This window comes from Triticum dicoccoides, chromosome 6A (assembly GCF_002162155.2).
Source record: "Triticum dicoccoides isolate Atlit2015 ecotype Zavitan chromosome 6A, WEW_v2.0, whole genome shotgun sequence".
Classification (NCBI taxonomy): domain Eukaryota; kingdom Viridiplantae; phylum Streptophyta; class Magnoliopsida; order Poales; family Poaceae; genus Triticum; species Triticum dicoccoides.
Genome location: NC_041390.1, coordinates 464,754,268 through 464,768,833, shown reverse-complemented (window position 1 = coordinate 464,768,833; position 14,566 = coordinate 464,754,268). Strand labels below are relative to the sequence as shown.

Genomic DNA, 14,566 nt, shown 5'->3' with positions numbered 1-14,566 from the left:
CCTAAGATAAATAATGGGGTGATGACGGCGGCCCCTTCCTTCTCTCCGGCGAGGCCCTCCCTCTCCTTCCTTCTCCTTCCTTCATTCCAAAACCGACTGGCGCCGAATTCAAATCAGCTAACTTATGTGTAGCTAAACTGTTCAAAAGCCGTGTTATCATCCTAAACAACTAATCATTGCAAGCTCCGAAAAAGTGTCATGCACCATGACAGTTCACTCAGGTGATGATTGCTAATCCGGAGAATGCACCATCGGAAGATTCTAAACAAAAAGAAGAACACGCGTAGTACCATCAGAAGGAGGTTGAAACCGTTTTCCCACCCACTGCCGCTGCGACGACAGCTCGGATTCGAAATTCGACGCGAAATCGCAGAAGCACCTCACGAAAGAGTCCAACGGGCCCGAGATATTTTACGACAAGCACCAGAAGAAAAGAGGCGCTGATCGGCCCAAGGGAAAGATATCCGAGGGACCGAGGCAACGGAGCCTAAAAACGAGCTAACCATAGTTAGTTCGCCTTACCTTTCCCGCACGATACAGACCAAACCAGGGTTCCGCGTACGCCAACGGCGAAACCAAACCACTATCATCCTCTTCCTCGACCTCGAGCTTCGCCCCGTCCCCTCCATTCCCCTCGCACAGGATTCCCCAGATCGACGCCCGATTCCCCCCGAACCGCGCCGGAATCCCCCGCCGGATTGGCCCCGCCCATGGTGTAATCGAGGGCCCGAGCGCGCTGGCGATGGAGGCGCAGTGGCTCGCCGAGTACCCGCACCAGGCCGCCGACAACCGGCCGCGCAAGCGCCCCCGCCTCGCATGGGATGCCGCGCCGCAGCTCTTCCCGCCCCCCAAGGTATCGTGCACGTGGCTTCCCGCCTCGATCCGCTTCTGGGCGCGTCGTTAGGTGTTAGTTTTTGGGCTAGATCTAGTCCTGGTTTCGTTAGGTTTGGGCGGGACGGCTCGATCCAGGTGCGGGGCTGGTGTCTTGGCGGTTCTGCCATGTGGTTGTTGCGGATCATCGGTGAGATTTTGCGAATTAGCGGAATAAGCTGGGAACAAGTTGCTGGTGCATAGAGAAATTTTGGATAAAAAGTGAGACGGGGGACTATGCAACTTCTGTGCTGCTCAATTTATGGGCCTGGCAAGTAAAACCTGTTAACAATTATCGTATAACCGTTGATTAATGAATGTCCCATCTTTTGGAAGAACTCGCGAGCGTTACTTGATGAGCTGCTCTACTGGACAGTGAATTCGAAGGACGCCAGGCGACGTGTGGTCATTGTGCCGTGAATCACGTGGCGGGCGTTTAGCTGTTTCTCTTCTATTAAATAAATTCTTCTATGCTCGTTATCGGTCTAGTTATTTGTCGTTACTAAGAATATCTGTTGGCTTTTGCAGGCAATCCCGATGCTATATTGTGGGCAGGAACTAATCAACGGTAATTTCACTACTGCTTTCCTGCCGCCGCCACCAATTTATTATGCTGGACCACCGCGGAATCTTTCGCCCCCTTGGAGGCCGGATGACAAGGATGGACATTATGTTTTCACACTCGGCGAGAACCTTACGCCAAGATGTACATTCCACAGCTCAATCTTTTATGTATTTATTTTTGCCTGAACAGGTTACTTGTTTTCTCGACACAGTTAGCTTCCTTTAGCTGCTTTATTTAGGTGATGTTTCTAGTGCTGAAGTGCCCGCAGTATTGAATGTTAATGTTAAATATGGGCATGAGGCTTTCATCTTTGTTATTCTGGCTTTGCATAATTATTTCCCGGTTTATCAGTCATTAATCACTCCCAGTAAACTATGATAATGTTTCTCTGAATCTCTTTACTTGGCTTGTAACAAGTTTTCCATGTGCCATGGTCATGTCTTTTAGATGTGTGCTAGTCGCTCAATGCCTTCATGCCTTCTAGCTGTACTTAATGTTATATTTCTGTTTCACTGCCTCCAGAAGAGACAGTTTGAGTTAATTATAAGCTCTCTCATTGTTTTCCTGTGTGTCAATGCAGATAGGATACTCAGCAAGATGGGCGAAGGTTGGTTTGCTTCTCCTCCCTTTTCTTTGTTTGGAATGCTTAGTTTTGAAGTGAATACTACAGCGTAGTAAGACATTGTCTCCCACACTCGTAAAGTTGAGCCATTATTTACCCAGTATCTGCCTTTCTGAACATTTTACAGGGACCTTTGGACAAGTTTTGGAATGCTGGGACTTGGAAAACCAAGAATCAGTAGCTATCAAGATTGTGCGTTCCCTGCAGAAATACCGGGAGGCTGCTATGATTGAAATTGACGTGCTTCAGAGACTTGGGAAGCATGATTTTACTGGTAGTCGGTAAGTAATTTACCTTCCTTGATTTACTTCTTAACTCTATGTTGAGTTGATGGGTTTGCATGAATGGTTCTATGCCTGCAGTTGTGTGCAAATACGGAATTGGTTTGACTATCGTAATCATATATGTATAGTAAGTACATATGGATCAAGAAGATTATACTTATCTTTTATTTTATTGATGGCCTAGAGTTTAATCACGAGTTAATGACCTTTTCAGGTATTTGAGAAGCTTGGACCAAGCTTATATGACTTCCTGCGAAAGAATAGCTACCGTTCATTTCCTATTGATCTTGTTCGGGAGTTTGCCAGACAAATATTAGAGTCTGTTACATGTGAGTATTGGTTTAATTCTGCAGTTTGTTGTATCAGACAAATTTCTGTTTCGTTGTAACCTTGCCCTAATGTGCTAAATTGTTCCTTTCTGTCTCTGTATGCCAGTGTTAAGCACCTATAGTTTTTTTTCCGTCTTTTGGTTCTAGAAATTCCCTTCCCCAGACCCCACCCTTTTTTGTGCCTAAACATAACAATTCTATTTTTTCTTACCTCTGCAGTTATGCATGACCTGCGGCTTATTCACACAGATCTTAAGCCAGAGAACATTCTCCTTGTTTCACCTGATACAATCAGGGTTCATGATTATAAGGTACTGAACTTCTAAATTAGAACCTGGCCTAAATTTGAGATTTTCCGAATGTATACTTTTTTTATTCATTCTTTGGAGGCGATCCATTGGTTACTTGATGCTCTTTACTGCATAAGTAAATTTATTTTTCTTTCTTTCTAAACTCAGTTTTCTTTTCTCCATGAAGATTCCTATACGCCCACCCAAGGATGGGTCTGTTTTCAAGAACCTTCCAAAATCGAGTGCTATCAAGCTTATTGATTTTGGAAGTACAACATTTGATCATCAAGATCACAATTATGTCGTGTCAACAAGACATTACCGTGCCCCAGAAGTTATCCTTGGTACAAAGAACAGTTTTTCTCTTTCAGTTTTCCTTAAATAGACAATACACCCTTCACTTTAGTGCACTCTATTTTATGACTACGTTGTTTAATATTTTTTTTGTTATATTCTATTCTGTTTGTAGGTCTTGGGTGGAATTATGCATGCGATCTTTGGAGTGTGGGATGCATTTTGGTTGAGCTCTGCTCGGTTAGTACACAATAGCTGCCATTCTGTACTTGACCTGCTTAATTTTTACATATATCTAGTGCCAGTTATTTGTGAATCTCCGGTTATTGTGAAATTTACTCTGTCCTTTTGGTTCTGCATGGAAATTCTAGGGGGAGGCTTTATTTCAAACACATGAAAATTTGGAGCATCTTGCTATGATGGAGAAGGTTCTAGGCCCCCTTCCCAAACACATGATCGCCAGAGCTGAGTATGTATACAAGAGCTTTATAAGTTTGTATGAACTGTTAAGATAATACCAGATGATGCGCATCCGGGCATATGCTGCTGCCTAGGTTCATCTGATGAATGCTAAGTTGGATAAATGGTTACTGACATACATTGATTCATGCTATTCTGCAGTAGACGAGCTGAGAAATACTTCAGGCGTGGACTAAGGCTTGACTGGCCAGAGGGGGCAGCCTCACGAGAAAGCATGAAGGCAGTATGGAAATTGCCTCGTCTGCAGGTAATTACTGTTTGACGTTGTCACTACTCTTATCAGCATAACACATTTTTCTGTGCTTACGGTACGATAGATAGCTGATATTTTATCTTGAGCAATTCTAATTCTAGTCATGGGATTTATGCAGAATCTGGTCATGCAACATGTCGATCATTCTGCTGGGGATCTAATAGATCTTCTTCAGGGGCTTCTTCGGTATGATCCTGATGAGCGTCTTAAGGCACGACAAGCTCTTCAACACCCTTTCTTTACCAGATGCCACAGAAGATGTGGTTAGTGAGAGTATACTGAGAATGAAATGCTCAATTCTGTATTTCTTCATTTCGATGTGTAAGAGCTACCAAAAAAATGGAAATGTTCTGCAGAAAATGAAATGTGCTAACTCACATTCTGTTCAATGATGTGAAAGGTAACTGTTGTATATAAAATGAGTTTGTTGACAGTTGATTTATTTAAACCAGGCGGTACTTTTTCAGTTGATACATGCCTTCGAAATCCATACTAATTTTTCCCAGACTACTCAGTACTAACAGGTAGCATGCAGAAATCTCAAATCTCTAACTTGAGGATAGTCACTGAGGATTAGGGGGATGCAGTGGCTGGCTTGCATGAAAGACTGTTACAAATTTGATGGCGACAAATGGTGAGCACTCTGTCCATCTGATTCAGTCTAGCTGTATGCCTCAGACAGTCTTAACAGATAGTCTTGAGTGCATCTAGGATTTCATTATTATTTCTTCTGCAGCTGCTGACATTTTCGGTTGAAATAGCATTTTTTGTCATGTTGGCGTGTCAATATGCCTGGAAGAAAATCCACGAATGCCCAACTTTGTTAACACTAGTTTTACTGTTACGATTCAAACTGTTTTTTTATAGCAATGAATGCTTGTCCCAGGCTTGGCAATGATATTCTGTGGGCTGGTTAGCATCGACCATCTTACTGAGTCAGCTGGCTGGCACCTTGAATTTGAAACTAAATCAAGCTTAAACAAAGCCTTAACATGGTATTATTTTTGGCTCCACTAGAACGGCAATCCTTGAGCCCTTTACCCAACTTAGTTGGTGCTTTAATGACATTCTCTTAAAAGGCAACAGTGTAATGCAAGTGGGCCATGTCGAGCGACCCACACCGATCCATCTTAGTTCTGTCAAAGGGATATGTGCGCACAACTTAAGCCACTTGTTAGAGAAGTGAACACCGGTTAAGTGGGCGGGTTCAGTGGGTTGTTGATCCATTTTCATTTGTTGCATCCTGCTTTGCCCTTTCTGTGTGGAAATCTGGAAAATGATTCTGGTTTGGACTAATAATGCTTTCTACGTGTCAAAGGCTTTTAAAACTACTATTCTTTGGAGTGGCGTTTTGTTGATTATTGTTTCTGATTATATTTTGTTGACTTCTATTTTTGAGAGGATGTGTTTTTATTAACTTGAAGTTGAAACTTTATTCGGAGATGCTGTTATGTCATTCTTTGAATTAAAAGCTGCACTTGAGCAGTAGACCTGATTGGATGGTGACTTTTACCAACTTTAATTCTCTAGAGTGGCGCTTTGTTGGTTATTCTTTTGAGTATATTTTTGTTAACTTATATTTTTTTGAGAAGCGTGTTTTTTGTAACTTGAAGTTGAATATTTTTTGGAGACGCTGTTACATTTTTTGGGGGGGCATTATTGAGTTATTTATCAGAAATTAGATGCAAGTTAACTTTCTTTGTCTCGGCTATAGTGCTTAGAAAAAGAAAATGTTTCCAGTCTGACATACGTGTCATGATTGCCGTGTGGATGAACTGTGCTTTCTAGTATTCAGTTTGGGCGAGGTAAACATTTTGATAAACAGACTCTTGGTAGAGTAGTAACTGCTAACAGGTGACCTGCCTTTGCCTTTGAAGGTTTTAGAACATGGTTTTCTTTAAATTGTTGTCCAATAAGTATATGATCTAATGGACGTCTGAAGGTAGGACCACCCAATTTGTGAATTATTGTGTGGGTATCTTTTGAGCTGGAGCCTGGTTCAGAAGGCTAGTGACAATCTGTTCTTGCAACAAAACTGATCCGCAGGGAATGTGGATGCATCATGAAAGATAAGGGTCTGCTTTGGCATCTTCTTGCGCTTCATCAATTCTATTATATCACGATACAGTACACATGGTTAGCTTGCTTACTGTCGTGCATCTCTGCTTCAAACCAGTTACAAGCTGGTTGCATGAGTGCACTACGTGGTTGGCATGAATGCCTGATCACGTTATACCTCAGATGAATATAATAATACTCATGTGCTACCTAGCCCTATCTTACAAACAACAAGATGGATCCCAATAGCGCTATGAGGAGATGGGATGTGGTTCATTGACCACTCTCATTATCAGTGCTCCCATATCCTGGATCAAGAACTCTTTTGCTACATGGTGAAGCATTTCTCTCTTTGAAACAGAGGCAAATGATTTGCCTCGTCCATTACTTAAGCAGAAGAAAGTTGCTTGGTTAATTAATGAAAGCTGGGTGAAAACCATTGCACACAGTTGAGCGGCACACATAGGATACCCCACACAAGCCTCTCCAAAGAGGGCCTCGTCGAGACAGCGCACCGGCATCATCATCATCACTTCTGCGTTAGAAGGTTGAAGATTGATTGTGGTGAAGTGTCGTATTGCACAGAGTTTGGATTGACATGGTGAATTATTGATGCCAGCTGTAAAGAAATCTAGTTCGGAGAAATTATTTGTGCGTGCCATTTTTCTTGGTGCCTTTAAAAATTACAATTTCCGGGGATGCATTTTCAGTCGAAGTAGTAGTATTTTCGCTGATTTGGTACATGCCTGATTGAGGATCGTGGCTTTCTTTACAGTGGGAGTACATGAGATTGATTTCATACATATATGAACATGCCTGATTAGCTGTCGGGTCATGGCATGTACATGAGACTTCTTGCTTGCACACAGACACTTCAGTCTCCTCACACGCTAGCAGACTCCTATTAAAGACGATCTAGCCAGAAGATAACAAGCTGTGATGGCAATGGTGAGAGTGAGATGAAGCTAGTGGATCTGCCATCCATGCGGTAGATACTGCTCGATCTTGGCTAGAGAGGTGGATCTAAGGATGGGCTAATTCGCTATGGGTTGGGTTTGGTTCGGTTTGAACAATTATCAAATCCAAACCCAAATTTAACGTCCTTTGTCAACCCATGAAAGAAACCACGGGCAAAAAAATGTGTAAGCGTCCAAACCCGATGGGTCTATGATGTCTTCCCAACACATATACATATGATACAAGCGAAATGCGTACCAATTTTGAGATCAGCACTTTGGACGTTATCAAATAAGCACAATACCGGTCTAAGTTTCTCCTAAAATGACAACACGACTTCCGTCGTCTAAACTTGGATGACACGGGCGATGACCCCAAATCGCGTCGCCGCTAGACAAAGCCTGTGCAGTGATGGGGTCTTCTCCCCTGATTATGTTGCGTGGCGATGTAGAGGTCGGTGGTCGACGGTGTGGCTAGTGGCGTTACGACGATGTATGTGCGTGTGGATGCCGACGCTGCGGCCCTAGGGTGAGCTTGCCAGCACAACTTCGCGAGTGGGAGGCTGCACGTTGGGTGCTGGTCCAGGCGGCGCTCTTTGGCGTCTGTGCTCGATGGCTGGCGATTGCTTCCGCCATGAGGCTGTCGTGAGCCATATAGGTGGAGCAAGCCAGATTTGGGTCACCCCGCTTGTATGTGAATGAGGTTGTGGATTATGTGCAGTTGTGACCAGGGATGGCACACCGCTGCCATGAGAGGTTATGGGGTGGCCCATTTGCGATGGATTCATCTTGTACAACGCAGTTTGGCTCGACAATGGTCGGCGCTCGGTCGTCAGTGGTGTTCAGAAGAAACGGGATGTTTTTCGACTAGATAGAAATAGTAAAATTGAATTGATTGCCCTTTACTCTAGATCTGGCGTGGCTGGGACTTACCTAGGTGCCAGAGTTGTGGCTCGGATGTGGTTGTGTTGTGCATTGCGTTGGTCGTGTAGATGGCGGGCCACCGGGTTGGTGGCGGTTGGCGGTGTTGGTGTCTCCTCATCGTCGGCATTGTTACTCGTGATGTGTCATGGATGGAGGATGGTGCCATGGCGGAGCTCGTTTTTGGCAGTGTGTCAGGCGGCCATGCGGCTTCAGGTGTCATGGTGGTCATTGGCCGTGGCGAGATGCATGGGTGGCATGGCAATTGCGGTTTGAGCAGGAACAAGCATAATTCAGCGACGATGTGCTTGGTGAGGTCTAGGTGAAAGGCTAACACTTTTTTTTTTGCGAGGGAAAGGCTAACACTGACTTTAGATGATGTCGACGACGAGATGTTCTTAGACATCGTTGCCCTCCTTTAAGGCATCATTGTGGATCCCCTTCACCTCACTCGTCATTTTCATCTCAGGCTCTCCGACCCAAGTTTTGTCCTTGGTCAGAGTGGCCATTTGTGTCGTTCCCGTTGCTTCCCCCTTGGGGGCGTCGCCTTGTAGGGCCCCATCTATTAAGGAGTATTAGTATTGATTAGCTCTCCTTACATATTCTCTGAGCTATGCTGCACATATAAATTGGTCCCCTAACAAATAAATTGATTGAAATTTCAGAGGATCAATAACCTATCATGTTGGCACAGGTCCAAGCTTGCGTACACACCAATATAGATTCAGCCATAGGCCCAAGTCAGCTACGATGTGCACGGCCACTAGTGCTAAAGGTTGATTCTAATGTCACAGGGATATGCAATATCATCTTTATAAAGCAGGAAGGATACATTGCAACCCCAAACTTCCACCAAGTGATGATGTCCATATCTTTAGATCTCGTATTCTCTCGATATTCCAAGTATAAGCCTCAAGCAAAAATTGTAGGCTCACAATATCATCTACTCCAGCTGGTTGTGCAGCAGCGGTGCTAATAATCTCTCCGCAAAAATAATACAATAATCTCTCGTATAGCCATCTTGAGAAGCCATCGAGAATTAACAGCCTCTCATTTATTGATTTGATTTGACAATTACTGGCCATCTGCAAACTCATCATCTTGTCAATAAGATTCCAGGAAATACTTTGCACAAACGAGCAAATCCACGTACAAAAACACTAACGCACAGGAGCAACAGGAACAAGAATCTTACCCCTAGTGCCGGCTGTTTGGCGTGGTCGTCGCCCGTCTTCTGCGGTCTACCTCGCCGCACCCCCCTGTCGCCATGCTTCTGCGCGCTGTGGAGCTCTTGCAAGCCGCTGTGCTCCGCATCGTAGCCTTGAGCCGCGGCGCCGCAGCACCCGTGCACTGCCACGAGTGGTGACTTGCAGAAGTCCAGGGGAAGGGATTTACATATGTGTGGCGGGCTGGCGGCGCCGGCTATCTTAGGTGGCGCTTATGACAACAATAGGTGAGATGTGTACTCTCGAAAAAAATACCACATATATGTTCTGTACCTGGATTCAGAGAAGTTACCTCAAGGCATGTCACAATTGTTTTTTAATAGTGAATGTTATATGTGTGTGCGTGAATCAATCGATGTAGAAAGATGGGTCATATCCTCCTTTCTGAAAACAAAAACAATTGCAAGTTGCAAACTGGGCAACTAAGTATGCAAGTTCAGACAACAACAACAACAGCTCATGTCAAACTGCAGTATACAACAAGTTCAATTTCAAGCATGCAAGTTCAGACAACAACAACAACAACAGCTCATGTCAAACTGCAGTATACAACATGTTCAATTTTTGAGAATCAGGGGTCGTCCCTTATAGGAAGGGACATTAATCTCTGTACGAATTGGGATCTTGCACCCCCAAAAAACATTCTGACACTCCACCCCTCTGCTGTTGTAGGTTTGGAGATAAAACAGGCACATGCCTTGAGAAAACAAAACAAAACAACATCCTTCGAGCATCTATGTAAGACAATACAACATGTTGATAGCACTTTTTGTACAGACAGGGCGTTCCATCGCTCTCCTCTTGCAGATGCAGACACATAATTAGCTTCACCACAGGTACACCGCTATTCTACACTGCATAGAAAAGGGAACACCATCAGTTTATGTTATAACTGGTAAGTAATACCTTGCACATACATTATAGTGAAAGAGCACACTTGCTGATAAACTAATGGACATGAGTACAAGGATAAGCAATCTCACGATGAATAACTAATTCAGAAAAAAATTCGATTTTATTTTTGAAGAGCAATCTGAGTTACAATGCAAGTAGACACACATCCTCACGATGAATAACTAATTCAGAAAAAGAACTCTATTTTATTTTTGAAGAGCAGGGGGAAGGTGGGGGGCAAGGGCCCTCCCGCCTGAATATTTTCCATTTTCTATTGATTTTTCTCCATTACAGAGGCGATCTCAATTCAGAATTTCTATTTTCAGTACCTTGCAAATAATTTTACTTATTTTGTTTAAGAATTCATAAATTCAGAACTTGATGGAACACCTGCTTGTGCACAAATGAGATAAAAGGATAATTACCACAAACAAATATGGAAATTGCAAACATTCTCATCTCAGAAGCTTCCACTTACCAGAGATCTATAAGTTCTATCACCACTGCGATGGGAGAATACTCACAAACATCTCTTTCAGATTTTCATCTTCAGTCATCTGTTCCAAAATCCTGTCATTGGAAATAAACTCTGATGACCGGCTGCACTCCGCGGGCTGTGGCTCACTTGAAAACAGCAATTTGGACATTTGGTCCTTCTTAGCTTGTGTGTCATATTTGGCCTTCTCCTGTGTTCCTTCTGCGATTAGGTTGTATGTATGGACAATCTTTTGTTGACCAATACGATATGCACGTCCAATCGCCTGCCTTCCAACAGAAGGGTTCCACACAACATCGAGGAGCACCACACGCGACGCTCCAACGAGGGTGATACCTTCTCCACACGCCTTGGTCGATGCAAGCATCACCTTGGCCTCGCTCTCCACATCATTGAAGGCCACCATCAAGGCTTTGCGGGTTTTAGGGGAGATTTTTCCACTCATATACATGATCTCTTTGCCTTTAGTCCAGTTGAACGCTTTTCTCAGCTGTTGCATGATCAACTCCAGTGGTTCAAGAAACTGGCTAAAGACAAGCACTCGCTCTTTTAAAGCTTGACATAGACGCACAACCTCGTACACAAACCTCGTCTTAACTCCTTCACTTGGCTTCAACCGTAACCTCTCCAATGGAAGCTCGTCCAAAACAGATGTTACTTCTTTTGGCAACTTTTTCATGCCAGCAGCGAGGGACGGATGTACAGACGCAAGAGATATCTTGTATTCTGACTCAAAAGTGCCGTTATGTGTCTTTTCTTTTTGAGGACGTTTGCCACGTGTCTTATGTTTCTCCATCATTGCGATGATCCTCTTCTGGCTGGGAAGAGGATTCAGAATCACAACAGATTCTCTTAGTCCTTTGAGGGATTTTTGAAGAATGTCACCATTATGGATGTGCACAAAAGGGTCCAATTTTTTCCTGATCTCTTCTACCATCACATCTGTCACGTTGTGTAGTTTCGAAGAAGGAAAGAAATCCATGGCTTCATAATTTGCCGGAAGTAACAGGCTAAAGATGCTTCGAAGCTCTTCAAAGTTGTTCTGGAATGGTGTCCCGGATAGAATAATCCGCCTTTTTGTACGAACTTCAGCAAGAGCCTTAAAAATATTGCTCTCCTTGTTCCTTGGCGTGTGTCCTTCATCAAGGATCAGCAAGTCAGGCCTTTGAAGAAGCATCTGCCTCAGCTTGTCATCATCATTGCCTTCTCCTTTGGTGAGCTTCTGGAACAGGCTGTAGCTGAGTCCAATGATGCTACTCCCCTCAGCCCATGATCGCAATTTCAGAGCGCGCATATAATTCTTGTCAATGCTGCTTATGGACAGCCTCCGGGCCAATTCCTTATCATTCGAGGCCAGTTTTTCGACGGTTTTATCTCCATGCCAGTGGATATCTCTGGAATTCAGTATGTGGAAAGGTATCTTCACATTCCATTTTCTGAACTCAGTTTCCCATGTGTCAAGCATCCCCTTGGGGGCAATGATCACCGGAAAACACTGCGGGAAAAGCTCGAGGTAAGATTGAACAAATGTGATTGCTAATCTGGTCTTCCCCGTCCCTGGGGCGTGAGAGATCACACAGCCACTTAGAGTATCAGTTTTCACAAACTTCTTCACCTCTTCAATGTCAATACCTCCGGCCAGTTTCTTCCACATGAATTCAAAGGCTTCCTGCTGGTGTGGGAACATGTCTTCTCGGACACCAGGAATGAGATTCCATACAGGGCCACTTTTATGACTGCCAGTGATGTACTCTCCTTCATACCCCATTGTTGTTAGGATGCCATTAAAAATAATATTATCCATGTTCAGCTCGCGAGCCGTTGGTTCCCTTTCCGCTGAATAATTCCCCTAAATCGAGTGAAAAAATATAGTTATCATATGAGTCGATTGCAGGAAGTATTGATGTTGTCGGTGAGGTCTAAGCAGTTATTTGAAAAAAAATGTTGGATAGCGCAGTGCCTTACCATAGGGGCCATTACATATTTAATTTCAAGAACAAATTTGCAGTGCTTGCACCAAGTTCCAATTTGGTCATCGGTAAATAAATCATGCTTCCCTTGACTGCATAAAGTTTTCTGGTCTGATGGAATATCTTGCCCCTGGCTCTCTTCAACCTGAAATGCAAGATGTAAGGATTGTTTATATCTGAACAGTTAACTGGAGATGATCACAAATACAAAATTTACACGATTACAGAACTTAGCATTTGTGAAAGATGTAACATGTTTGCATTTGATTTGTGAAATGAAGTAGAAGGCTTTTGTCTAAGCTTACGGGTGAAAGCTCACCCACCTGCGTTTCTATCTAACTAACGGACTGTTAAATGAGGGACTCTTCCCCCTTTAGCCAACATTTTAAATTGAAGGCCTTTGTGCTTCAAGAAAAGTAACTTTGGTGGTATTTCATATGACTCACTAGCTTCTACAGTATCTATAAGGACATTGGTATGCTAGAGCGTACTCTCGAGAAAAAGAAAACTTTTCCCGGGCACCGCAGAAATGAAATTTCCAGGATTGATAGCGAGGACTATTCTACAGCAAACAATAGTACTTCAAAGCAAATGTAGTAGTATAATGAGAAGGACTAGCAGAGAGTTAAGTACCTCATCGGAGCTGTGAGCGTTGGCATTGTTGGCTTCAAGGACAAAATCGTAGTCTCCCCACAGTTGATCCTCGAGCTCGTCATGCTCTGATTTCACTTCAGCTTCCTCCCCGAACTTGAACACCAGAGGCATCGTGTCGCCGCCGCCCTGCTGTGCATCGGCAGGAGCAGAGCCATTCCGGTAGCTCGGTATCCCGTCGAATAAGTTGGAGAGGAGGTCATTGCAAGGGATGTCCTCCTCCTCCGTATGCTTCCTCTTGCGATGAGACAGTGAGCTTTTCTTGAAGAAAATGTCATCCTGCAGACCGCGCCCCTCTGCCGCGTTTGCAGCGCGATTCTTGGCGCGTCTTGGGTTGGTAGAAGAACCAGCGTGGGTGTTGCCACGTTCCTTGGCAGCAGACTGCTGCCGGTTTGACGCTCCGGTCTTCGGCCGGCTTGAGCTCGGCCCCTTCCTGGCGTTCCTTGGGAAGGTTCTGTCGTCGTCAGGTTCAGCGTCAGGGTCGTCGCTGTGGTCGTCCTCTTCCTCTGAGAGCCCGCCTTGGGCGATCTGCTCCCGGCACCGTCTCTTCTTCTTCTTCTTCGCCGGCCTTCTGTCTTCGCCGGAGCTGTCGTCCTCGGCCGCCCAGCTGGATGGCTGAGGCGGTGGCACGGCTTCCTCTGGCTCGGAGCCGGAGGAAGATGTGTCGAGCAGGACCGGCCTGCTTACAGTACCACGTTTCAGCAGTTTCTTGTTGGAGCAGCTCAGGCGCGACCGTGTCCGCTCACTGATGAGACCCCGGCCGGGAGGGGGGGCGGTGGTGTCGGGCTCCTCGACGATCCACAACCCCTCGAATCTCCTCTTGCGGACTCTCTGCAAGCCCTCGACGGCTGGTCTGGCCCTCCCACCGGCCTCGCCGTTGCTGCGAGGCGTGACACGCTGGTCCTGCCCTGCCTCGCCGTTGCGTCTAGGCGCGACATGCCGTTCCTGCTCTGCCTCGTCAGATTCTTCTTCTTCCTCCTCCCCCGCCTCCTCCTCCTCCTCCTCCTCTGTCTCTGTATCTGTTGTGTCGTCAGACTCCTCTTCGTCAGCATTGTCATCAGAACTGTCGTCGTGACTGGTGTTTCCGTCGTCCTCCCCACCGGCCTCCTCCTCTACGGATTTGCATCTGCCGTGGCTATTACCATTGTCATCCTCCTTGTTCTTCCCCTTGATCACATCCACATCCTCCTTCTTCCTCTTCATCACATCATCACCCCCCTTGTTCTTCCCCTTCATCACATCCACATCCTCCTTCTTCTTCCTCATCACATCATCACCCCCCTTGCTCTTCCCCTTCATCACATCCACATTCCTCCTCATTACATCGTCCTCCTCCTCCTCGCTATCATCCTCCTCCTCCTCCTCGTTATCGTCACTCTCATCATCCTTGTTCTTCCCTCTCATCAC

The 14,566-nt window shown here is 45.0% G+C and overlaps 1 protein-coding gene and 1 pseudogene across 1 annotated transcript; one reads left to right on the top strand and one right to left on the bottom strand.

Moving 5' to 3' along the window:
- Positions 1–487: 487 nt before the first annotated feature.
- LOC119317299 (serine/threonine-protein kinase AFC1-like) lies at positions 488–4,460 on the top strand. Its single transcript, XM_037591727.1, has 12 exons — positions 488–853; positions 1,399–1,576; positions 2,016–2,042; positions 2,185–2,338; positions 2,420–2,468; positions 2,556–2,670; positions 2,890–2,981; positions 3,148–3,304; positions 3,430–3,494; positions 3,626–3,723; positions 3,876–3,981; positions 4,106–4,460. The coding sequence occupies exons 1-12, from the start codon at positions 743–745 to the stop codon at positions 4,253–4,255; spliced, it is 1,302 nt and encodes a 433-aa protein (XP_037447624.1). The 5' UTR covers positions 488–742; the 3' UTR covers positions 4,256–4,460.
- A 5,150-nt stretch (positions 4,461–9,610) lies between these two features.
- The window catches only part of LOC119315912, a 6,515-nt pseudogene continuing 1,559 nt past the window's right edge, over positions 9,611–14,566 (bottom strand).

Coding starts and splice junctions, on each gene's coding strand:
- LOC119317299 (XM_037591727.1), top strand. CDS start 743: ATGGAGGCGCAGTGGCTCGCCGAGTACCCGCACCAGGCCGCCGACAAC. Junction 2,043..2,184: donor ACTCAGCAAGATGGGCGAAG/GTTGGTTTGCTT, acceptor AACATTTTACAG/GGACCTTTGGACAAGTTTTG. Junction 2,339..2,419: donor CATGATTTTACTGGTAGTCG/GTAAGTAATTTA, acceptor CTATGCCTGCAG/TTGTGTGCAAATACGGAATT.